At 40.0% G+C, this 15816-nt stretch overlaps 1 protein-coding gene across 1 annotated transcript in view; it reads right to left on the reverse strand.

Annotated features, from left to right (window-relative positions):
• ATP8A1 (ATPase phospholipid transporting 8A1) overlaps positions 1-15816 on the reverse strand; it is a 188923-nt gene that overhangs the window by 91646 nt on the left and 81461 nt on the right. The window contains exons 15-19 of the mRNA XM_006029939.3: positions 10686-10730; positions 5730-5802; positions 4951-5056; positions 2416-2498; positions 1880-1929 (exon numbers count right to left, since the gene is read on the reverse strand). Of these exons, the coding sequence (XP_006030001.1) occupies positions 1880-1929; positions 2416-2498; positions 4951-5056; positions 5730-5802; positions 10686-10730 (357 nt within the window). The remainder of the gene's footprint in view (positions 1-1879; positions 1930-2415; positions 2499-4950; positions 5057-5729; positions 5803-10685; positions 10731-15816) is intronic.

The raw sequence follows: 15816 nt of genomic DNA on the forward strand, positions 1-15816 counted from the left end.
CGGCTCCCCTTGGGGTCCTAATGCCTCAGCCTTCTGTCATCTTTGACAGGCAGCCAGGAGAAGAAAAATATTTTCTTATTATTTTAGGGGCTCCACAGGCCGGATAGAGTGGCCTGGTTGGCAGAATCCGACCAGCAGGCCATGTTTTGCCCACCCCTGGATAAGAGTTTCCAAATACCTGAAGGGCAACTACAGAGCAGATGGAGATGGGCTTTTTTCTGTGGCTGTAGGGGAATGACTAGGAGCAATGACCTCACATTTCAAAAGGGGAAATTCAGGTTGGTAATTAGGAGGAACTTTCTGACTGTGAGAATGGTCAAGGCTTGGAACAGGCTGCTTAGAGAAATTGTAGAATCTCTATTGGTTTAGTCAAGTATGCTCCTGTTTGAGCAGGGACCTGGACTAGATGACCTTGTGAGGTTCTTTCCAGCCCTTCCTTCCTATGATCCTACCCCACTAAAGTATTAAACAATGGATATTTTGAGTAATAAGTTGTACCTGCACAGAGCTAAAGCAGCCCTTTATCTGTTTTATTCTGAAAAGCAGTAAGCTTATTGGAAAAAGTGCATCTACACAGGATCAGTTGCTTATTTTTCCAAGAAGCTTAAAATATTTGCAAATTCTAGTTTTCAAATAAAAGATTATAGATTTCTACTCTGAGGGTATATGCCTCTGGTGCTGGAATTGTTAAACTGATCTCTTACTTTTGAGCTGTTGCATCCAGTAGGGAACTTCTTGCTTTTCTCCTACTATGGAATAATAGTGACCTCTAGTGCTCCTAATCAGTAGCTTTAAGCAAAAAAAAATTATAATGCTGGGAAAAAACGGGTACAAAACCCAGAATTTGGATTAGACTTGGATGAACAGAAATGTGCCAACACTCGATGCTTAAGAGGACAATACTTACACGCGAGGTTTTTTTTTTTTTTTTTGTTTCTCCAGAAAATACAAGCTGAATTTAATTACCACCCAGGTGACTCAGAAGCTTTAAAAATGCCTATGAAAACTTATGAAACAGAAGTGAAAAAAAAAAGAAAAAAAAAAGGGAACCCTGAATTCTTGTTCTACATAAATCTTTACACGCCTGTAGCTATCAAGTGTGGAAAGTGCTTCAAGGACTTCAAAATCTGTGTCCTTCCACATGTACTACTTCCATTATGCCATTCCATGCACAGATACTCTTTAACAATAAAACTGTATCACAATTCTTTATGTATGCATGCAGGAGTAACAGATGGGTGAGCATATGCCTACTGGACTGAGAATGCCACTCAATATATATACACACTTGGATAGAGCGCCATGGATCATTGGTATACTGTAGTTTATATGCAAGAGTGCACTTTCCATAAAATTACATTAAAACAAAACATATATTATTACCAACATGTAAGCTACTTATAAACTTACCACCAAAAATATACTGCAGCCTGAAGCCTTTACTAAATTAGAAGCTTTTAATCATTTCTCTTAAAAGTGTTACAAGTTTAGAGAATGAAAATCAGTGTTTCAATAGAGAAAGTATATTTTTTCTAAATCTGTCAGATAACATCAGAAAATTGGTTTTACTCAAAGATCCTTGAACACTGCCTTCCAAAATGAGAAGTGACATATTTCAGGCAAAAGGACAGAAATCTGACAAAATTATGCATCTGAGAAAATGACTTTTTACAGAGAAAATTCTAGGGCAACCTTAATCACTGAATATATTTATACTTATATACTTTTCTACCAAAGTAGAAAAACAATCTTTCTAAGTCTGAATTTAGGTGATATACAAGCTAGAATTTTATCCATAAAAATCTCAGCAGAGTATACATTAAAAAATTAATTTTTAACAATATAAAGCAAAAGCTATTGAATACTTATTTTGCCTTACCTTGTAAATTCTAGCACATTTAGTAATTCATATCTTTCTTCCTGACCAAGCTGAAAAACAAGACACATTTTAAAAGAAGCTTAAATCTATTTAACAAATGGACTAACAACCACTTTTTGGCACGAGCCTACTGTGATTGTATATGAACCCTGTAACAATGATGGCTGATGACAGACGTGAAAAAAACAAACCAAATCAAACCAGACAGTGCTTTACCGGAAAAGGAAGTGCATTGGTTCAACCCAGCTCCCTAGTGTCTTCATAGACCAGGCACTTCAGTGGAGTTTTGGTGCTTTTATCTGAAGTTGATTCAAATCAGCTATTAGATGAAAGCTTCAAAAGACTCCCCCGAAGCACGCAATGTATAGAGATGCTGAGCAAATTGGGTCAATCTAATGCAATACCTTTCCTGGGCATGTGCTGCACTCGGCATGGGGCCGCACCAAGCTGAAAGTAAAATGTTGTTTTTGGGTTTTTTCACATCTCTAAGCAGCCAATATTAACAACAAATCATACAGTCATGTTAATGTACTTACAGAATCGATGATTACTGAGTCAGGTGTCCTTCCAGTAAATACAAATCGAAGATGCTTGGCTGCTCTGACCAATGCTCCCTCATCTGCAATGAGCCAATTAGGTGGTTACATAACTTTTCTGGGAATTGGGATATGCAGGTTTGAATCCTCCCAGATTGAGAAGGGTCTATAACCCTGGCCTCCCACTTGCTGAAAAAGTACAGCAACTGCTCTGTTATGTTCAAAAGGTATATACATCCAGCATCACCAAAGTGCAAGCTACTATTTAGGTGCTTATGTCTAGGTGAGCATTTCAGGCAATGAATGCCTGTGTTCAGCTCAGGACTACAGACAGGCAGAGCTCTGCCACTTGAGTCTGGGAGACAGGTGGCATTTCAGACACATTTCCCTCTTCTCCATTTCCTACTGGCAGGCCTAGGGGTCCTCCCGCTTAGCTGGCTGAGTACTGTGAATCCTAACTGTAGGTGCTTATGCCTCTATTTAAAATATGGGTAATTAGGTGCCTAATTTGGTTTTGCGGATCCTATGCTTGGCACTAGGGACTCATAAGAGGTGAATATCTCTTCCCCATATTCATATCAATTATTAAAAGAAGAGAGGGAACCCATTATATTAGCTACCTAAGCCCAGGAAAGGGTTTGGAGCTGTAAAACTTTCTCCATAGGTGTTTAAACCATATTGCAGGTATGCACCTAAATCTGGGAGAGACAGGATTTTGGACTCATCCCTCTCTCAAAGACTTTGACACTGCACTCCTAAATCAGTTTGTTTGCCTGTGGGAATCTTGTTCTTAGGAGCTACTTATCCCATCATTACATTGAATAAGAACAGTAGTCTAACTCAGTTTAATGATTTCCATCCTTGGTGTTTAAATTAGGTATGGTGACACTCACTGTTACCGTATCTATCTCTAGGTTGTAGCTTTGGTTATAATTTCTTTAGATCTGCACTCATGAAAATTTTATCCATTATCATTAAATTAATGTTCAATGTCAGTGTCAAAATACCACCTGAGAATAATGGTCCATGAGACTAGCGAGGCTAAGGCATAACAGTTTCTTCTACCGCCATCAGAACATAAAAGGAATGATATGGCTAGCATCAGATCTGGTTGCCTTTGATTTCCCAGCCTCAATGACCAGGTACCCATTTACAGGTTGTGCTAGGCAGGCTGTCTAGCTCCTTTGCTTCTATAGGTGGGTTTTTCTCCTTGCAAAGCTCTTCAGCCAGTCCTCCCAAATAAAAGTGTGTAATCATTAAACAAACAAGCAAGCAAACAAGCAAAAAAACTCTTGCCCTATCTCTTCCACCAGGAGGAGTTCCCCTTTGGCTTTGGCCCCAGCACAGAATCCTTGTAACAAGCTGCTCTGCTTACAGATTGCTTTCTTCTCTCCAGGGACCTTTTTAAAGCTCCTAGTTAGTCAGGGACTGTACATCCAAATGCCTTGCAGCTGGGCTCTCTCAACAGAACTGACTGTTCCTTCCATAAGTGGTTCACTAGGGATAGCACAAGTCCAGATCAGAGCTTAATGTCATGCCTCAAGAGCATAGCAAAAAGCACCTGAACTATTCTGCCATCATACTTCAGATCAAGATAATTGTACAGATCTCTAAATAAATTGGTATTCTGCAGTTTGGGCAGCTGTGCCACTCCACAGAGACTGAAATTTCATTCCTTAGCATCAAGACTGAAAGTTTTTTAAAGAGCCATATAGTACAGTGGCATATGCAGTGGCATGCTCTAGGTGCTACTCTCCTTGTTGGTCTCTTCTTGCTGCTGCCAGAGCCTCTGGGCTTCCCCCTCCCTTCTTTAGCTTCTACTGCATGTGCCTACCCTTGTAGACATGGTGGTGTGGTGCAGGACTGTAGGACCACAGGAGACACAGGGACCTTATATGGCATGGGAGTGCTGGTGCGTGCAATGAGGATCACACGCAACACAGAGCATCATGATGCAGGCGCACCAGAAGAGTGCATTATGCGGGGACCTGTGGGAATGGTAAGGGGATGGGGCACTGTATGGCATGTGGCCCTCACACCCTACAGCCCCTAGCCACTCAGAAGTTGTACAGTCTTTTTGTAGTTTATCATTATTGTCCTACTTAGGATCTTCATTTTTCATTCTTAATACTACATGGTGTTGTTTTCTTTTGCAATGCTTTGTTAAAATCAATGCATTTTTAACAAAGCATCCCAGAAGGTCATAAGCAGTGGTATTAATTTCTTCTAGTTACCTTTCATTTTCTATTTGTATTTAATCAATTAATTCAGTTATTCACAATATAGCTGACAATGGCTAGGTGTCAAAGTATAGGTAATAATTTGCTTTGTATTATCGTATAATATATATAGAATCTATAAATAAAATCTGAAGATGAAAAAATTCCATTCAAAGCCTTATATAAAATATTATCACTATTTCTGTATGCTATTTTTAAATTCCTGGAAAATGTCTTGACCCTATGAAATGTTGAATGATTTCTGTGGGGTGGATGGAATAACTTTACAGTTTTCATGTAATTACTCTGGTCTTACCTGGAGATGCTGCTTGATAAATAAGTGTATCACCTTCTCTTTCTGGAACTGCTGTATGACAAACTGCCATCATTGTTAGAAACTCACAAATGATAGGTGCAGTTGGCTAAACCAGAAAAAAAAAGTAGGGGGTGAGGGGAAGAGGTCAGGAGTTAACAAACAAACAAACAAACAAACAAACAAACAAACAAACAAAGGTACTATTTAAAATTTAGTAGTGTGCGAGCAAATATAAATTCAGGAAAAAGCTTACATTCTTGATTGCAAGAATAAACAATTTTACAATTTGATTATACCAACTTGATTAACTTCGAGTCCATTAGTTGGACCACTGAAAAACAATGTTTTCTCACCTCTCATTCAAATACCATAAAAGTAAGAAGCATCCTTCTGTTTCATTTCTTTGGTTAGCTTAAATATCTCAAAAGTGGTCATCCAAGACTGTTTACTGACATTGCCTAACCATTCAGATCTTAGAACAACATGATTAAGAAATTAAAAGTAAATATTTTAGAGTTTAAGGTGTGAGGCTGTTGTCATCAAGACCCAACTCCTAAGTCATGTAATTCTAATACATAAGTAGTTAACATGCTTAGATATAGGGCTAATTACAATGAATACATTTTATATTTACTTAGAATTAAAAACTGCTCGTGACTGGAAGCTTATTGTTTAGATAGACTATAGATTGATTTCAGGTAAGTACAGAATTTAATTTTCTTTAAGGACACATGCTTCTGACTTTGCAAAGTACCAATATTTGTTTCTCTATCTCTTACATGATTGCTCTGGAGATTTTCCAGCAATGATGAATCACTGAATGCTTTTTCGTCTCCATTTTGTGACCCCAGCCTAAGAAAAATGAATTCAAGACATTGGAAGAGCATCATTAATAACGTATGAAATATTCACCTGAAAAAATCACCTAAGACCAACACATTGTAGCCAAATTTAGTTTATGTCTATGTAGTGTCCATGACACCACAGTGTAACTGATAAACATACATGTATGCAAAGAATAAATGAGGTGAATCCAACATCTATTGTTTAACTTTGATATCTAAACAACTCTGGAAATGTATCATTACACACACTGAAAGGTAATGAGAGGTTCATTACTAACTTGGATAATGGAATGGCTAAAGTAAAAGTTAAAGCTAATACAATAAACTAATAAACCCCAAAATGGAAGCAAATCCTAGATTCTAATCTTTGTAAGACAACTCATGTCTGAATGGAATCCTATTAATGCTATAGGAGCTCTGTGCACAAACAGGAATTTGCTTACAGTAAGCAAACTGAAGGATAAAGCCCGAATAAAAAATTATTAAATTTACTGTTCAAGAAATATAAGTCATATGAGTCTCCTACAGACTCAGAAAAAAAGATAATAAATACAGCATAAAGTAAAGGTTAGTCTATCAAACAAAACATTTCTAAACCATAGCCAGGTCTACAAAGTAAAGTTACCATACCCAGAAATGGTAGAAGCAGTATAGCTATGTCCATACAGCACTAGAGGAGGATTAAATTAACCTCTCACTCAACAGTGCTAGTTACCAGATGTGGCTATACTAGTTCCAATTTAGGAAGCAGCATGCCTGGAGCAGGAAAGCTCGACTGAGGCTGTGGCTGCCAAACATGGTAAGTTTACCATGCAACTACAGCCTGTATTGCCACTATGGTATGTAATTATCCTTGTAAATGAGAAATAGTATAATTAATACTTTTTTCAATAAATATGCATTTCATAGCTAAACTTTGTGACTGAAGCCCTGCTGAAGCCTGTCCTGAGCTCCCAAATGCGCCTGTACTTTGTACTTCATGTAATCAAAGATCCCTTGGGCAGATTTACATTTAATTCAACAAAAAGAATGTCCTCCACAAAAGTAACAGCTCTAGCACTCCAACTTGGGGCAAAAATCTTTGTCCAGCTGAATTTAACAACAGTTTAGCTCCAGGTTTCTAAGAACAGTTTTTAGCTTGTTAGCAGACCAGAACAAAAGGAAATATGATAACAGGCTATATAAAAACTCCATATTAAGAAGAAAGTGATTAAGGAGCTACACTCACTCCAATCAGCCCCAACCCACTACACCAGTGCCAGGTGTCAGGCCTGAAAGTTAGGCTTGAGAAATAAGGAAGCACAAATGATTTTGCCTTATTATGGGAAAATAAACCTAACAGGCTGTTTAACCGATTTGCTAACAGGCAGGCTCCTGCTGATGTGTGTTAAGGAATGGGGACTGAAAGCAGTGACTACTAGGACCAAAGGCTCTATTGGTTTATACTGGACTTCCACTTGGAGACTCTGCTGTCCTGGAAGGGGTTGAGGAGCTCTTTCAGTGACCACCTGGGGGCTTAAGCCCGGTCACTAAAGGAACGAAGATTCCACTGGGGGAAGAAGCGAGACAGCTCCTGTGATGCCAAGAGATGAGGGCATGTGGAGAGAAGGTGGTTTGTCAGATCTTTAGACCATCTCTGATTAAGGAAGGATATAGGGAAAAGATTGAGCCTAGGGATAGTACTAGCAGGACTGTTTAAGTCTACTCATTTTTGCTGGCCCTTTTGTGAGCATATAAAGAACAACATGAAAGATGCTCCTGTGGTTATTTCTGAAGACAAGCTCTCTCAAAAGAATCCAGAATCAAATAGTTCTAGAACAGTTTTTGAGGCTTTGCCTATAAGGATCTAAAACTTGTCACTATACATGAGTGAGGTGATAGAAAGGACTGAGAACTATCTGGAGACTGATGGAGCAGATTGTCTTGAACAGTGGACCTGAACAAGGATGAACCTGAAAAGAAGGTGAAAAAAACAGGAACCCCAACTGGGGAAGCCTGAGAGAAATGTATAAAGAAAATGCCAGGCTGTCCTAAACTTTAGGATGCAGATGAGCCACTGGTCCCATAGCCAGTTTCAACTGAGTGGAAATGCCTTGAGATGTAATCAACTGACTCTTCCCCTGTGTGTTTCTAACATAATTAAGTTGGATACAGACTGTCCACAGCTACAATGTGAAATGTCCAGAGTTCTCCACAGCCCATAATATAAAGCCTATTATTTAGGCTTTTAATAGAGTTTACTCTGACAACTTGACGCCCATTTGAAAATGACTGAAGACTGCCAGACATAGGGCAAATCAGAGTGTGAAAACAGGCGGTGGATGGCTTCACTGGCTTTCTGTTTGGAGAAAGGGGTTCCTGTCAGCTAAGGCTGGCAGATTTCTCCTAGTACATATCTCATGAGTACACAAGAAAGCAAATGTAGAGCCCACATTCATAACTCACTCAGAGGTATAAAGCACTCCAATTGAAGTCAGTGATAGAAATTCTTCTGTTGCCAGAGTACTGGGGAGAGAGTGGCGGGAGAACAGTATTGGAGATGTTTAGCAGCCTGAATTAAGACTACCAAGAAAGGCAGAAAAGATGCAATAAAAATGGTTCCAGATCCTAGAAAAGCAGCTGTTGAAATGGACATAAGAGAAGGAAGAAATAAAGAGACAATCAAATAATGGGTAGCAAATAGAAAGAAGAACCAACCTAGACAAGGGTAAAACTAAGCATGGGAAGCAATGCTGCTCACTTTTTGAGCAGAAACAAAGTATGCTGAGGCAGCAATAAGGATCAGGGAGAAGAGCTCAACAGCAAAACCGAGCAATGCCTGTTTGGTAGAAAAGCAAAGCATGTTGATGGCCATATCTGCTTGTCAGAATACTACACAGAAAAAAGAACCCAAGACCCAGGATGAAAGTCATGATCTTTTCATAAGATCACCTGTTTTAGGGACAGAGTTATGTTAATCCTCAACTGAAACAAACAGTTTTAGGTCTTGCAAATCAACTCTGTCCTCTTAGCATTTCTGGTGGGTGTTAAATCTGAAAGAATTTAAGTAGAAGAAACTGTGGCTTGGTGGAGGTTGACCGCAAAGATCAGGTTGGCAGTTCCTGTGCCATGAGAGAAACCATTTGTATCTGGGGTCTGCCTGAGACAGAATGTGGACCACAGTTTCATTTTGAAGATTATCATTCATGTAACTAAGTACATTAGAACTTTAAAAAAGAAGCAGGATACTATTATCTCATTGGTAAGAGCAAAGATTAATGAATTCTTTCATCTTTTCAGAGTTAAGGGAAACACTGAAAACAAACTAATATTTGCAGGGGTAATTATTCTCCAATTAAATGCAACACAGGTCAGATGAAAAACACGTATTTATAAAGCTATAAAATATTCTAATTTATATTTCTTATGGTTCCCATTTGAAGATACAAAGCAGAAAAATATCATACTGGATTTAATTATAATTGGAAAATTTCAAACACTTGTGAAAATTCTCTCTCATTTTTATTTTCAAAAGACCCTGACTGCACAAGCATTTAGACAAGTTGTTAATTTTGTCTGAGATGTTGCTTGAACTCCTTATATTTTTAAGTCAAGCACGCATATATGTGCTTGCATTATATGGTCCACAGCCTATCAAATAAATAAGTATTGCACTTTTATGATCCTGTTCAAGCAAATCCTTGATTATTTTTAATACAGCCAACTTCCTATCATTAATCTAGCAAAATAATAGTTATTTTCCCCGGAAACTTTAAAACAGTGGTTCTTAACCCTTTTAGACTCAAGGCACCAGTCTGAAAATAGCTCTTAGCTTTCACTCATTTTTGAACTACAGAAAAATAATAGAGCAATTCTTTTGCTCAAGAAGACCACAGCAGAAGGTCATAATGTTTTTGACGATATGGATTCCTACCAGAAATCTCTGGGTTTATCTTGTGGGAATCATGTGTAGGCATTTGCACACTTCACCTAATATTGCATGGCACCGTGTGGCACACTTAAAAGGATCTCATGGTACCCCAGGGTACCATGGTTAAGAATCACCGCTATAGAATGTATGCTATACTTCAGGGGCAGGGCAGTCTTTGGGCTGGAGGGTCACTTAGGGAGTTTTGGTGAGCTATTTGTGGGCTGGGTCAGCACCCCCCTGCACCAGGTTAGCACCTCCTTGCCCCCACCAAAGTCATGGGTCATACTTCTCATTCACTCCCCCATACCCCACTCTGATTCCCACCTTGCTCAGAGCTGCAGCATGCCTTGATCCTCACCCCGACCAGAGCTACAATATGCTCCAATTTCCTCCCTGCCTGGAGCTCCACATGCCCCAATCCCTACCCCCGACTTAGAACATGCTGGCCGTGTCCACAGCTTATGCCAGCACCCATCCAGTACACAGGAAGAAGTCCCAGGTAGACTCTGGTGTCAGCTGTAGATGTGGCCAGCCAATTCTTGGGGGGCATCTGCCCAGGTCTACAGCTGGGCAGAAATAGCCCTGACCACCTGGCACCATGCAGTGGCCTGAACTACCAGTGGGCTGGATCCCATGAGTTTGCGGCTGCTTGCCTGCAGGCCAGATACAACTCTGCATCTCATTACTAGTAGGACAACTATAGGGTCAAGCAGAATCCTCAGATTTTGTTGACGTCTTCAATTATATCTCTCTAGTAAATCTAACATGGTATTTTTGAATAATCAAACTTTGCCAAGTTTGATAAAGTAAAATTGTACAAAATTTAGTATTCCCACATAGGTTTGATGTTTAAATCAGTTGCTAGGCAAAACAGTTTGTATATTTTAACATTCATTTTTAAAAAAATATATGGCTAACAATGTTAACAATTAGAAAAGAATCAAGAATCTTAGTTACTAAATGATTTTTTTACTGCTTACCAATCATCTGAAGAATAACTATAATCCTCAGGTTCAGGACAATGGCTGCACAAAAAGCAAAGCAGGGATAGAAATAGAAGGGGAAAACATAAATCACTGAAGCAACAAAATCAGATTACATAAAAACAAAATCAGCAAAGGAAATTAATTTCTTAAAAAAATAAAGGATTTAAGAACATTGTTAGTGCCAGGAGAACAGTTAGCAGAAAATGCTATAAACAAAATGTAACTGAGAGCTGTCAGGCTAAATTAATTCAGGATTGATATGATAATATCCAACAAAGTGCCTAATCCAAAACCAATTTAAACCAGTGGAAACATTCCTACTAACTTCAGTGGGCCTTGTATTTATCTATTACTACTTGAAGAGAAATCTAAATTGGAGGAACATAGTTACTTAAGAAACAAGATATGTTAAATACCATATTTTCTTGCATATAACATACACTGTTGCCCTCAAAAAATCAACCCCCCAAAACTGAGGTGTGTATTAATTGGGGAGGCTGATTTTCTACCTGGTTGGAAGCACCACAGAGTGCAGCAGCTGTGGTATTATTGTTCATGCAGCTGTACGAGTCAATTTACATAATGGCTCTGTTTCTCATTCCACAGATGTTAATGACCATTGCCCCTTTTTAATGATCTTTCTGTTCCACTAATCAAGCTAACCTTAGGGCAATTTTGCCATCTGCTGGCTACTCGTGGTCTCTATTTCACAGTCTCCTTAGCTCAGACTTTTTAGCTCTTTAGAACAGCTTTTTTGGTCTCTGGAAAGATGTATGATTTTGAAAAATGATAGTCTTCAGCAGCAGCTAGGGATTAGCTTTAGTTATACAAGAAAGGGAAGGTGAGTCAGCTGAATGTACAGATCTTTCTCTTCTCTATACAGCCATAATTCTGGAAAAATCTTCTCTTTTCATTCTGCCTTTCACAGCCAAGGTGCATATTGTATCTGGGGGCATGTTATATGCAAGAAAATACAGTAATAGCTCACATGCCAGCTCAGCCCCTTCATTTCTATTTAGAAATATTTATGTTCATTTAAGGGGCAGATCATCAGGTAGCATAAACTGTCATAGCTCTACAGAGGTCAATATACATCCCACATAAAAGCCCATTTTCTAAATATCTAAAAGCTACTAGAACTGCAGAATTCAGAAAAACAGAGCAACACATCTGGCTACAGAAGAGGAAGGATTTGGTCCTATGATGGCACATGTGAATGTTTATCTACCACCTCATTAGTACTACACTTCAAAGGAATTGTAGAGAAAATGGGGCAGTTCTATTTCTCTACTCTCCCTTTGCTACTTTTGCTGCGTGAGGGAGAAGGGTAGTAAAAACTGGAACCGATTCTCAAGGATGCTGTGGTTAGAGATGTCCCTACGTAACTTGACTTTCTGTTTCCTTATGAAAAGTAACATTTTTCAATAGACAAGCTTCTGTTTAAGATTCCTGTGTCTTTGCAAGGGAGATGCATGGTAGTCGGAAAGCAGGAAAAACTGAAGTCAAGCTGACAATCAAAGATTTATTGATTAAACATATGACCACCTTAATTATAAATGCTGTTTCTTCAATGTCATCACTGTTAGCATTTTGGCTGAGTCATACCAAATTGCTAAAGGAAAAAAAATTGAAAGCTTTGTTCATATTAATACTCCTATTAACAAAAACGTTAAACGTTTGATAATTATTAACTTTGTTAATGTATTTAGAGTCTAAAGTTTACAAAAAGAGTAGCTTAAGCTTAGACTCTTAAGACCACATTTAGACATCCCTGGGTGGGATTTTTAGATCAGTTCCTGTGCAACTCTAGAGATGCCCAAATATTTCTTGATGAATATGCAAAGAACTGTCAACTTCCAGGCAGTGCTATCACATGTAAGCCCCACAACGACTCGTAGACTTGGGGCTAAATCCTATTTTACTTTATACAACCTAAATGCCACATGAACACTCATATAACTATAGCTCTTGGCACTTATGCATAGTTTGTGATTCAGCTCTGGACACACAAGTAAGACCACACTGGCTAGACAGGTACATAGTGATACAAGATTGCTAAGGTACATGCATATGCCCAGATAAATCCTGAACTTTTAACTGCAGAAAAAACATGATTAGTATTATGAGCCAGACAAAGATGTTCCTTCCATGTCTTAAGTCATACTGTCCAAAGAGCAGGAAACCCAAATTCTAGGCTCCTGTCATCCAGAGGGGGTCAGTGCCTCCCATCTCCTACTTCCCAGCAAAGTATCCTAATGCCTACAAGTTAGGCATTATACTGATCCTTCTATAGTGCTCCTTTTGAAGCTGGCCCGCTGAGCACCCAAATGAGAGAAGGATGGGGGGCTGGGAGGAAGTAAAGAAGCCAGACTGGGTGCCACTCAATGAGATGGATGCTGCCCTGGGTTATAGGGCAATGGGGAGAGGGGTCCAGGCAATGCATAGGCCATGGTGTGGTGGCTAGACCATTTTTGTGAGAAGTGAAATAGAATTTACCCCTAGGCTTTTCTCATCACTCTATCTTTCTTACTTGTCGAGACAAATATGCTAGGCACTCTAAAAATATAAAGAAAATATTTCAGAAAGTTAATATTTCAGTCAATAAGACTACTCATCTAATTAAAACAGTGGGAGAGGTAGATGCAAGTGTTGTAGCGCATAAGTGATTTAGGAGCATAAATTCCATTGACTTCAAACTGCAAATACTTAACCTGAGGAAGGTGGTTTCATCTAACAATGCAGCACTGTTTATCTGCTTATCAATTACGTATTTAAGTTTGTGGCATGTCTAAAATAAGGATGTTAATGAGCTCCTGGACTTATCCTTTTCAGTACAGATGAACACTTGACGTGCACAACCATTTTGCAGAAAATCTTCCTGCAAATTTTTAGTTTAATTTCTTTAAACTTTAAGAAAAAACAAAAAACATTCACTTGTCAATGCAACTAAAACAAGGGCAGAAATAGCAACACATAAATCTAATCTAAATTAAAATTCATGGCTTGCTTCTACCCTCATGAAGCAATCTGGACCTTAAATGGGTTTAATTTGTACATCATGGAGAGGATAAAGGAGAGGCCTGTTCTTTCTTTGCCTCATTTCTCCCTTTCCTGAGAGCACTGATCCCTCATTGGGGCAGAAAAATCTATCAGAAGTTGGGTCTGTTCAGATTCTAGGGTTGCCAACTGTCAGTGAATTTACTGACTGTCAGTAAAGAGCTGAGGCTAAAAATGGTTGCCAGTAAAGTCCCTGAAAAAATATTTTAGCCACCATTAAAAACACTAAGCAGACACAGCTCCATTGAGGCTCCACAGAGGAAGCACAGCAGTGCTATCTGGTGTCCAATAGGAGAGGAACACCCCACAGAGACCATTCTTTCAGTCACATGCTACTGTATCCCAGGTTACCTGTAAAGATGCTGGGTTAGAGGCAAGCTTCTGGGGGTGGGTGGGGGGGAATCTGTGGTGGGCAGGGGAAACAGGGCTGCAGGGGTAAGGCTGGGGGAAGGGGAAAGCATGATGCTGTTGGGGGCATAAGGGTGTAGGGGGCTCCAGGTGAGGGGGAAGGAAGGAATGGCATAAAGCCATTAGTGCAGTCTAGCAGTTTCTTACAAACCCAATAATTTATTTTTTTTTAATGCAAACTTTTTATTGAAAACCAAACTTTTTTATTATTATTATGGTTGATCTTTACTCCCTAAATTGGAACCCAGACATTCTAATTGGGGCCTGGCTATAGGGTAGAGCTTGGCAGAAGAGTTACATTTACATTATATAAAACAAATATCAGTAAATACAGGTTTCCTTTGATTTATGCTGTATATGCGTTCCTGGAGAAGGGCAGATAAATTGAATTAGCATAAAGTGAACTCACTTTACAATGTAACAAATAGGGATAGGTTCCCATGGTGGTAAGGGAGGGAATGAGGCTGAGACTAGGGAAGGGATGGGGGGGGAAGAGGTGCTACTCCCAGGGCTGCACAAGGCAGCAAAGCAGAGGGAAGAGAGCGACACTCACCCAGCCCCAACTGCGCCATGTTCCACCTCTCCCCATTCACCTCTGCTCTGGGGCTGCACCATGCCTTGGTGCAGGCTGCTGGTGTTGGCTGCTCCTGGGGCTGCTACAGCTGGGGCGAGTGTCATGCCCTGCGCTGCCCGGGGCTCCAGTTGTCTGCACTCACCCCAGCCCATGGTGGAGTGGCCCCAGGAGCAGCTGACACCAGCTGCTTACACCATGGCATGGCGCAGCCTAAAAGCTGGGGTGAGCCCAGGCACAGGGTGACAGACGGAGCAAAGTGCAGCCCAGCGGCTACAGGCCGGGGGCGCCAGCCCCTCTTACGTCTGCTCGTCTGCTGCAGCCAGGGCTGGAGTGAGTGGGGCCCTGACCCTTTCCCCTCCCGCCACAGACTTACCTGCTTGGGCGGGTGGCAACTATGCTGATTGCATAAGAGTGAATTTACCTCACATAACAAATTATGGGTCTAAATTATGCATATAAAGGACCCACATAAATCGAGGGAAACCTGTACGTATGTCAGTAGATACATATAGCTCTCAGTAAAAAGTTTGCACATTGGGGGAAAAGGGGACAGAACCGGTGGGAAGCAAAGGCTGGGGAGGAGGGGAGGCAGGCAGCAGAGGATGCGGGCACTGCAGGGAGCGGGGGTAGGTAGGCTGCAGGGGAAAAAGGTGGTGGAAAGTAGCAGGAACTAAGAGGGCCACCTGGCCCCTCTGCAGCTGCCTGACTTCCCCTCCCCTGCTCTACTTTCTTCACTGTAGCAGTTGGGGGAATTCATTTAAAAAAATACCCTCCAATAATTAGATTCTATACCTGGAAATTATAACAAATGTATGAGTTTTGCATATATACAGTCTAATTATAAGGGGGGTGGTCATCTTAAATCCAGTTGTTTTGGATTCAGGTAAAAATGGTAGGTATATCTTTATGGAAGTGACAGCAAAAATGTTGTATATTAATCTCCAGCAGCTGTTGAGAAGAAACTATAACTTAGATTCTGGAATATTACAAAAGGTCAGAGAGAAATCCCTGTTACTTCTTGGATTTGAGACTGAGATTAAGCATTTGTGTTCTCTTATGCAGTTACTTTTAGATTAAATACACTCT

This window comes from Alligator sinensis, unplaced genomic scaffold, assembly GCF_000455745.1.
Source record: "Alligator sinensis unplaced genomic scaffold, ASM45574v1 scaffold58_2, whole genome shotgun sequence".
Lineage (NCBI taxonomy): Eukaryota > Metazoa > Chordata > Crocodylia > Alligatoridae > Alligator > Alligator sinensis.